The following is an 11,365-nucleotide window of genomic DNA, read 5'->3' as shown; positions in this document are numbered from 1 at the left end:
TTGGGACAATATATGGTTGTACCTGGGTTTCTATAGTTTCCACTAGTTATTAGCTGCTGACACTGCAGAGCATCTTCTAATGTTGATGGAAAGTAAGCATGATGTGTCTTTCCTTCACTACAATAAGTTTCCTTGGCCAACCACTGTGTCTATGGGCATCAACATTGACTGTTGCTGTCAACTTCTTAAAAATAGCTTGAATAGCACATTGTTCAAACCCCAGTCTCTTTTGAAACCTATGCCTTGGGTGATCATGCTAATTTCGTAGCTTTTCTCTCGGTTTTGCTACTTCAAGTAGTGTAACTTACTGTCTGAGTTTCTATCCAATCATATTTCAGCCATCACATAATGTGTTCCCAGAGTCAAAGTAACCTTCAGTAAGCCTCCAGAACCAACAGTGCAGGTGCCTGTAGCTTACAGCACAAGATAATGAAGCTATTGCTATAACCAGTTAGATTGTGAGTCTTGCAGGCATACAAAACATCTACATTTTCATGTCCTTTAATTAGATAGTCAGAAAACCCAATAGTCAAATCTCACAAACCACATCTGTAGAACACTGCCCAAGCTCAAATATATTTGTGTGGATTAATAGCTGTTTTTAATTCCACAATTGCTGACAGAGGGGAGGAAATCGATTTGGTCACAGATATAATTACAGATGTAATTACAAGGACATAGCAGCTGTGGCTGCATTGAAAGGATACTTGTTAAATGGTGTTAATTTGGTTTTCTGTTTAAACTATGTTATAATGCGTTTCTCTATAATATTGATGGTTTCTATAGTGTGACATCATAATGATGGCATTAAGAGGTAGATTCATTATTGATCATTAGCTCCTGTGTGAAAAATCTTAGAGAACCTATACTTTCCTAGAAACCTAAACTAGCCTGCTATGTCCGGCGCCCTGGCTCTCGGTATACACGTAACCCGTGCTCCTGGTGCCCCTAAAGGCCTAGCTAGCATCCAGACTTTCCACTGCAAACCCTGGACTGCTCTTGCACTCACTAATTCTCTCTAGATTCTGGATGCACTCCCCTAATTCTAGGATCTTCTCTGTCAAAAAAGGTAACTAACTTACACTTCTCACAGGTAAAATTATTGCTAGCGACAGACAAAGACTGACTATACATTACACATTCAGTACACTGAATGATCTAGGTGTTTGCCATATCAGGAAAGTTACGTACCTTATTGTGATTACTGAAGTGTGTTTTCAGTCCAGTTGGAATGGCCTCCACTTGCTGCTTTAAAACAGGGAATAAAGCACTCTTTTAAAAAGAAAAAAAAAGAAATGCAGCTGAAGGAAAGTAGAGAATACAGGAAATCTAAATGATTTATGGGAAGAGAGATAGAAAACTTTCAAAATGTAATTGGTGACACAAACACAAAGTTTGCAGCAAACAAATCAAAAACAGGAAGCTCTGGAAGACTGACGGATGTCCAGACGCATGGTTAGGTTGATGAGTGCCTTGAGAGTATCAGGAGGATCTTGAGGAGCCAGTTCAATCTGGAGGGTTCTTGTGAGAGCCTCCTTGTTCCATCCCTCCATACTGCAAAGATGTGTAACTGAATAGCATACTTGGAAATTCTGTAGTTCCCTTGATGGACTGCGAGTAGTCCCTTGGAGGATTTAGGGCTGGTGACGGGGTGATCCAAAAACCATTTGAATTAGGCAGAGAAGGTAAAGTAGGTGGCACTCTGAGCCTCCCAGAGTCACTCTGAGCCTCATTTGAGGGCTTTGGCTAAAAGTGATAATAAAGGCGATCTTTGACCTATCTGTAAGAAATGAGGAGGGTTGCAACTAGAATGTGAGGGAGCACTGAGTGTGAAAGCCGCGATAGGAACTGGGCAAGAAGCACTCGGGAGGAGGAAGTCAAGGTTCCTGTACATGTCGCAAAACTACAGGAGCCTGAGGTGGTGCCTGGATTAGGATGGAAGCCAGGGGTTGTGAAAGACATTCACTTAGCTGCTGGATGGTGGTAGCAAGAGTCAACAATTCTACAATTTAGAGTTTCTGTTGTGAACTGTAAGTGCTGAGCCAGCACCACCTTGTGGTGTTGCATCCATTGTTTCTGTCATTCCAACACAGAGAGAAGATACTGCGTGTTCTGATTCTCCGCTGGGTCTATGGTTGTCTAGTTATTCCTGTCACGAATGGGGCTTGAACCTGGGTCATCCATGTGAGAGGTGAACACTTACAAAGTGCCAGGGGACCTAATTGTAGAAAGGAATTCAGAATTGTTTAATTTATTGTAAAAGGGCAACAAAAAAATGAAATACAGGGATCACTAAACATAGGGAGAGGCAAACCTACCTTAAATACCTACAGATAGTTCAAACATTCTGTTTTCAAGTTGTCATAATGGGTTACTGAGTGTAGATTAGATTAGAATGGTTGCTATATCATGCTGCAACATAACAAAATTGAAAAAGGTTAAGGGGGTCTGAATACTTTCTGAATGCATTGTGGATGAAAAAATATTTAAAGGGCAACCAGAAACAACAGTGAAAACTTCTTAAGATGCCACGAGGAAGAAATCTTGAGGAAAAATGATTGTCTTCTGAAAAGCAAATCCATTATCTTCGGTAAAGCAAATCCATAATCTTCTGAAATACAAACCCATCATCTTCTGGATTACACCGGTCAATAGAAAAAATATATATCTTAATTTGTAATGTAGTGTACCAGTGTAGATTTATTCATTGCTAGAAACTCAAAGCACTTTTGTTTGCCGCTCAGGATAAGGGCGTCTGCTAAATGCCACAAATGTAAATGTAAAAAATGACAACTCTCTATGCTGTACAGCTGTGTGCTATAAAGTCAAATATAACTACATTTGTTGAAAATGTATGAGCATATTGTGAAGGAAAGGTCCAGGATAAGCACAGAAAAGCCGTTATGACTGCAGTAGCAGTTCTTTCATCTACAGCATACAGTTATCCACAGACTTGTGCTTCCACAGCAGCAAAAATGAATGAACATATTTAGATGCAAAGCAGCCTATAAACACAGCATGTTGCCCAGTCATGCTTCCTCAGGTTTAGCAGATATGTTACACAAGGGGGAGATCTTCCACAACTAGCCTTTGTGTGTAATGGCTGAAAGGGAAGTACATGGCCAGATTTATAATTCCTTACCACCACTGGCCTCTCTCTCACCCTTTAAACTTGCTTGTTTGCATATTGTTAGGTTTATTATATTATTTTATTTATGTATCCCTGCCCCAGCAGCACGAATAGTTTTCTACAACTAATCTCACACTACTTTTAGTTGGACACACTTACAAACTTTAGCTCCATATTGGCTTTTTTATTTTATTTTAAGTTTGTGTACTTTTCTCAGGTTCTGATTGTAACTAATGTACATTTAACTGATATAAAATTTCATTACACTTTATTCAACCACCATTACAACTTGTTTGAGGTATGGTTTTTAAGCCTATAAACAAGCTTAGTGCTGCATGTGTTTCTAGTGATCCTGCTGCTAGCACACCACAGTTTATGGCTAATTCTAGTTTTCCTTCAGCAAGCACTGGTCCTCCTCAACAAGTGCCCCAAAGCAGACGCCTCTCTTGACTGTTTCATCCCCATTTAGGCGGCTTGTGATTTCAAATGATTTTCAAATGACGCTCTATCCCAGCCAATATTATCTAATTACCCAAAGTGTGCTTTTGGTAATGTATCCCGCTCATTTAATCCCTCCTGTCTACTGTGTGTAAATATATGCAGGAGTATAAGAAAGCTTTTCCTGAGGTGTTTGAGTTCCTTCTCCACACTCTCAAAATCCTAACCAACTATTGTCACACAATGCTACAGAAAAGAAAGAGGAATTTACTGTAGTGACTAATAGAGAAATCCATAACAAATACTTCAGACATGGATGAATTTGTTAGGATTTTTGTAAAGATACTAATGCTTTAGATTCATTTTAACAGGTAAAAAGCTCTTTGTTGTTGTTAGATTTTATGTTTCACTCTACTGTAGGGTGTCATTGAGTGTTTTAACAGGCGCCTTTGAATAAATTTTATTATTATTATTATTATTATTATTATTATTATTATTATTATTATTAGATAGATGGATTGATGGACAGAACAATAGATAAAGAGAAAAAAGAAAATGGGATATGAATAATAAATAATACAAATAAAGCTTCAGGTTGCCGTTGATTTTAAGGTAATAAAGTGAGTAAAAAGGATTAAAGATTAAATTTTTTTTTGTAAAAAGTGGCAAAAAAGAAAAGTGGTTATGTGAACTATCAGACATGGTAAGAGTAATAAACTATTCTACCCAAGTAAAAGTACTGTTACTTCAATTAAATTTACAAGAACAAGTTACCAGTCTAAAAATCTATTCAATTAAAAAGTAAAAAGTAGCTCATGTAAAATTTTATGTTTTGTGTTTTTTTTTAACAGGGGTGGTGGGGTGGGGTGGGGTGGGGTGGGGGATTCCAGTGTAGTTTAAAATGGACAAGGGGATCTAAATCTGAAACTTGTTTGTTTTTAATTGAAGGAACACCTTTACCAATTAAAAATCAATAACAAAATTAATTTTTAAAACTCTACATTAAATGATTTGAGTCTAATATGCACTTTCACATCAAATTAAATTCTCCTGTTTTAATGTCATTTGTGATAATGAGAGAAATGAACGCTCACATTAAACAACGTTCGATTCAACAGCATTTCGATTTCATCTGGGTCTGCATCACTGGCATGTGTCTTGTCCATCTTCATCTTTCTTTCTTGTGAGTTTAGCATGTTTGTTCTCCGTCCATCAATAAATCAGTGCAGTAGTTTTTCAGGGTGTGAGTTTTTTTCTCTTTGCATTATTTTTATTTATGTGTTTTTTTACTTAGTAACAGATATGATGTAAAATGTAGTACAATACTTTAAACAAAACATACTTCAGTAAAAGTAAAATTACAGATTTTAAAAACTTATTTAAAAAATTATAACAAAAAAAACCTTATCAATTACAGTAATGCGAGTAATTGTAATTAATTCCTTTCCATCTCTGACAGCCATGAATGTTTTCTTACAAGAGTATATTTTACAGTAGTTATATCCCTGTTAGACAGATCAAAACTCTTTCAATAACTACTTTTAAATTATGAATGTGAGAAGAATATTCAGTTAAACCACCACCATTTTCTGCCAAGACTAATGCTGGCCTTGTCATGAACCAGAAAATAGTTTTTTATTATTTGTTTATTTTTATTTGTAACTCATTTTGTACCATATTAATTCTTCATCAGTACTTTATTATTCTATGCTATTGGACTCTATTTGACTTTTTAGCAGACTCTATATGGATTCCTTTTAAGTTCTACCATTACAAATTCCCCCAAATCATGTCCAAACTAGTTCCCAATTCACAATAAAATGCTAATACAATTATATAGCAAATCATATGATTCTTAATCTGAATGATGAAATTTAGAGACACATTTTAAATTTCAAAGCATGTCTAAGCTTTATTGCTACATTTTGAAACCCTGAGGCTGTTGATTCTCTACATAAGAAGAAAATTTTTTTTTTTTCTATTATTAAAGCAAGTTCTATCCTTGTGTCAAGGCTGCATGAAAGTCATTTTGATAAATTAAAGGTTGTAAATTCTGTAATGGTTAACATGTATTTATGTATAACATCATAATCAATTAAGAATTATTTAATAATTAATTATTTTCCCTTAATATTAATATAATCACAATAATAGTTAACAGGATTTCTAGTGCCCTGTACGATGTTATTAAAAACTCAGAAAAAGTTTCCTCTAGGGTGTCCTGCAGTGAAAAAACATGATAAAAATCCCTTCAAGGGTGCTGATATATATATATATATATATATATATATATATATATATATATATATATATATATATATATATATATATAGACAGCAAATATCTAATGCATCTAATGCAGTGCCCTACAGAGTTCCCATATGTGTACAAAAAAACAAAAAAAAAAAACAATATACTGTATATGGACAAGTGTATTAGGACAATGGACTTCTAGCCATATGCGGTTCTTTCCCAAACTGTTATCACAAAGTCAAAAGCACACTATTGTATTGAATGTCTTTGGATGTGGTAGAATGTTCTTTTCACTTGAACTAGGAGATGCAAACCTATTCCAGCATGACAATGCACCTGGGCACAAAGCCAGCTTCATGAAGATATGGTTAGAGAGCACTAACTCCAACCCTACTGAATTCCTTTGGGATGAACCCATCTGGGTGCCTCTGATTATTAATAAACTTGGCCCTGACTCTGAACTCATTCCGACAAGTGTATATTGTTGTAATACGCCACAGCGACCACATGGCGGTAGTAGCAGCATTGTTGTAGATCTTCACAGAATGCACAGTTCACTGATTGTCCTACTGGCCTACTTGTACTCTAAATAAATTACAGTTTATTTATGTTTAGGTGTTTTGGTTTAAATGTTTTGGTTGAAGTGTTTTGGTTTAAGTGTTTTATATATGTCTCAAGACATGGTGGTCAGTGCTCCAGCACTTCTGAGACAGTCCAGGTGAACATTGTTAAGCTGATTCAAACATGTAGGCATATTTTTCATCTGGAAAGACATAAGTAAAACCTAATTTACATAAATGTAAATAATCTTGCTTTCCTTTGTGCCACCGTTGAACTGGTTAGTCTGGGTATCTAACTCATTTCAGCTATATGAAAAATCTGACACAAAATGCAACCCAATTATATGTTACTATGGCCTGCACTAAAATGATCAATGTCTTTTTGCTGATGTTTTGCATTTAGGCTGTGTAAGTCATACACAATTTGTGATGTCATACACTATATACAACTAAAGATTGGATCTGCTTTTAATACTCTGAGGCAGAATTATCCAAATGAGTACATGAACACATGGTCTTGAGTCGTATTTAGAGGACATCACTTACTACTGAATCATATTTGGTGAAAGAGTTAATGGAATAAAAAATGTAAGCTTGTTAACAGTAAGCTCATGAACTCATTTTTACAGTAATTAGGATAGCATGTTATTAGCAATTCATAACTGTGGGTGTCTGAAGAACTTAAAACACTGGTCACAGTGGTCACAGGTGAGGGAAACCCTTGCACAAACATTCACACAATTATAGTATTATAGTATAGAAAAATGTCTTGCAGCCAATAATTCATGTTTTTAAACTGGAAACCGCAGTCCCCAGAGGAAAAACCTCCAAAGCATGGAGAAAACCGGCAAAGCCACAAAGCTACTACTACTACTACTACTACTACTACTATTATTATTATTATTATTATTATTATTATTATTATTATTATTATGTTTTATAGGTATATGCACATAAAGTCATAACATAGTTTACAGTTAGATTTGCTTAGCTTTTCAAAAATATATATAGGCTGTTGAATGGATGTTAAAGGGAAGTAAGCGTGATGTGTCAACTGCTCAACTGCTGAATTAAGTTTCCTTGGCTGACCACTGCATCGACGGTCCTCGACATTGCCCATTTCATTTTGCTTTGTCAAATTAGTTTGCCAAGCATTTCCTGAAACCCCAGTTTGCTTTGAAATCTCTGCCTGAGATAGACCTTACTGATGCAGAATAACTACCTTGTGTTTTGTTGCAATGCTCAGTCTTACCATGACCTGAAACATGAAACACACTTATCGCACCCTCATCTTATAGCAGAGTTGGGCAATTTCTCACCCAGGTTTTAGCCTCCTATACAGCTGTTTCTGTTTCTGTTAATGACTGTGTTTTAACCTACATATGAACTTGATGATAATATGTACCTGCTTGGTATACCTGGTTAACCATATACCTGACTCTGATTCTACAAAAATCCTTGTCCAAATGTACAAATTGTGCAAAAGTAAGAATTGAAAGTGAAAATTTAGTCACACCAAATATTGGTTTAATTTGGATTTTTATTCTGTTCATTTACGTTCCCTTCTGTTGATTGATAAATAATAAATCAGTTTTTACAACTGCCTGCAACTTTTGCATAGTACTATATATTATATATATATATATATATATATATATATATATATATATATATATATATATATATATATATATAATTATTTATATTATTATTATTACATAAACAAATGTTACTGCTAAATGTAAGAAAAAATAATCTCTGACGTAAATTGCAGACACTTTGATGTCACGAGTTCGTCCTCTCCGGATGTTTAACATGTTTGCGGTTACAGTAAAGGAACCGGTGGGTTTCTAATCCTCTTAATTAATCCGGCTCTCTGATTGGACAGAGCGCTAATCCCGCGGGGCCTCGCGCTCTTACTAACGCTCTTGTAGGACGGAGCGCGCGCCACACTGTGCCCAGGGCGAGGGCAGAACGCAGCGCGCGCAGCAGCAACGACACGCGCAGAAGTTCGCGCGAGGTGTCCAAAGCACGCGTGGCGATAACGGTGTGCGTTTTAGCTCGTCACGCGCGTTCGGGTGTATCAGATCAGGCGCGCGAGTGAAGACACGAGTTGAAGCTAGGGTCGACTCCGACTCCCAACTTTCACATTTTCTGAGGACTTTCTGGGAAGACAGCGCGAGAAAGCGCAGAGAAAACCGACAAGGAACGCAGCGGGATAAGGTTTTACTTCTTGATTTGTTCAGTTTGTTTTTTTATTTTTATTTATTCTTTTCTTTTTTTCAAAAATGAACGCTCGAGAGGAGAATCTGCTCAAATCGATTAGCAGCGACACGCTTCTGGATCTGACGCAGCGTTATGGGCAAGCGGCTCTGGGCTTCGGTCCGCCTCACGGCGCTTCGAGTCCTGCGCGTTTCCCGCTCGCCTCCTCCGCCGCTGCGGACTTCCTCACGGCGCAGACGGCCAAATCTGGCGAGAGCGGGGGTGAGCACACGAGCGACGACGACGATGGCTTCGAAGTAGACTCACGGAAGCAGAGCTCGGCCTTTGGAGAGGATCCCAAGCACCCGGCCGCCAAGAAGCCCAAGGAGCAGCGCTCTCTGCGCCTGAGCATCAACGCGCGTGAGCGCCGGCGCATGCACGACCTGAACGATGCGCTCGACGGCCTGCGCGCCGTCATCCCGTATGCGCACAGCCCGTCCGTGCGCAAACTGTCCAAAATCGCCACGCTACTCTTAGCCAAGAACTACATCCTCATGCAGGGGCAGGCTCTGGAGGAGATGCGCCGACTCGTGGCGTACCTTAACCAGGGCCAGACGATTACGTCGGCTGTACCGAGCGCACTTGCCCCGTTCGGACAGACCGCCGCCGCCGCCGCCGCCGTGTACCCGTTCTCAGGCACGGCGCTCGCCGCTTGCGTGGAGAAGTGCTCATACTCAGCGGCGCCTTCGAGTCTCTTCAAGCACTGCAGCGATAAGCCTTGATTTACACGCGCACACACACACACACACACACACACACACACACACACACGCACTCATACACACGCGCGCTTACTTGAACTTTACCTGCAGCTGGTTCAATATACACAACTGAAATGTTTGTTGTTGGGAAGAGAAGTTTAGTCTAATCCATAGTTTTGCGACATGTTTAAATAACTACTCTAAGATTTCATCCAGGTCATGTAAAATATGTGTGTACGAAGGCTGACGGTATGTACTTTGGAACAAGCTTTTAAAATTGCAGCTTTTCTCCTCTGTCCTCTTAATTAAAGCGAAAACATTTGAACAATATGTCATGTAATGCATTGCAATGGAGTGCATGTTAGTGGTCCTCAGTAAGGTGATTATTGCCATTACAAACCTTAAAAGTTTCCCCTGGTCATTGAGTTTATTATTATAAACTATGCAACGTGCCACAACGAGAAAAAAGATCCCGACATCTGATGTATATTTAGTTAAACACTCATACATCAGTATGGGCATGAATCCTCTCCTCCCTCTTCTGTCAGTGCTTAGTGGAGAAAACGCCATGTAACGCATTTTGAATCTATCTGTTGGCCTGTGAGGGTCATTCCGGGTATGTTCCTGAACATAATCCCCGATTGTATTGTACGACTGTGAAGATCTTCTCGATGCCCGAACTGGCGAAAGCGTCTGGTCTTGTTGCAACATGAGTTTCATATATTGTTTATACGTCTTTATAATTAAAAACATCTATGAGCAGTGATGACTGATGGCGCTTTATTGCTCCTCCAATTCTTCTCACTTCATCATGGACATATATGATGATAATTATTTGTACATATTTCAACAAAATACTTTGACACTTCTGCTTTTATTTGGGAAGAAGGTAAAGATGCTTTCGTGGACCATTCGCGTGACCTAAAGTCGCAAATCTACTAATTATTGCTTTTAATCTTTGTTTGTTTGAAAAATAAATCCAGACATATGATTTTAACTAAAATGTATTATTATTATTATTACTATTATTATTATTACTATTATTATTGCTATAATTATTATTATTTACAATACTCAGACAATATTTTCTTTTGAAACATGTCTCCTGTATTATAACCGTTTTTATTATTTCTAAAATTAATATATTATTATTTTAAATTAATGTATTATTATTATTATTGTTGTTATTAATCTATTATTCCTGTATCATGCCGTTTAGAAGATCAGATGTGATATGAATTTCTTAAATGCGGCTATTCTTTGCTCCGGGCCGTTTCAGCAGATGCGCGTGACCGCGGGGATTTTTTAGTTTTTCCGAAAGCGCATCGCTTCTTTTGCCCGAAAATCAGCATGTTAACACCATTTGAGAGCCAGGCATCACTGTGTGGAAAGAACAGGTGCACTTAAATAAACTGTCATGTTTTATAGAGCAACTTGATACTGAGGCCTAGGCGAAAACTTCTGCACTTTTGTAGCATGGGCTTGTTTATTTATTTAATTATTTATTAAATCATGATCATTGATCATTAAATCAATGCTACTGACCTGCTCATGTCGCCAGTGTAATTCATATGCATTCATAGAACCATCTAATCTATTGTGTGTATGTATATATATATATATATATATATATATATATATATATATATATATATATATATATATATATATATATACATGCTAAATGCATATATTTTACATCTCTATAAACATTTGAAGTATTTTATATTTTATTAATTTCCACTGTACCTCAGTTTCATTTTAGTTCTGTAATACAGTTATTATGGAATTTAAGAAATCTTAAGTTATTCTATAAGAACTGTATCACAGAAGGTATATAAGGTATATAAAACTTAAGGTTTCAGGAGAACACTTGCTAATAAAAATATGCTGTTTCTAGAACAGAGCAAAGGAAAAAGGAAATTCCTTTACATAACTCCACAGTCCTTTAAAAGTGCCATAGCAATGTTTTAAATTATAAGGGAGTGATAATAACTATTGCTGGGATTTTCCTTTTAGTA

General features: G+C 37.2%; 1 protein-coding gene across 1 annotated transcript; it reads left to right on the top strand.

Moving 5' to 3' along the window:
* The first annotated feature begins 8,259 nt into the window (after positions 1–8,259).
* On the top strand, positions 8,260–10,110 carry bhlhe23 (basic helix-loop-helix family, member e23). The gene has a single exon (XM_046868989.1). It carries the CDS (start codon positions 8,670–8,672, stop codon positions 9,363–9,365), a length of 696 nt encoding a protein of 231 aa, XP_046724945.1. The 5' UTR covers positions 8,260–8,669; the 3' UTR covers positions 9,366–10,110.
* The last annotated feature ends 1,255 nt before the right edge of the window (positions 10,111–11,365 follow it).

This window comes from Silurus meridionalis, chromosome 16 (assembly GCF_014805685.1).
Source record: "Silurus meridionalis isolate SWU-2019-XX chromosome 16, ASM1480568v1, whole genome shotgun sequence".
Lineage (NCBI taxonomy): Eukaryota > Metazoa > Chordata > Actinopteri > Siluriformes > Siluridae > Silurus > Silurus meridionalis.
This window is presented reverse-complemented; position numbering and strand designations above follow the sequence as displayed.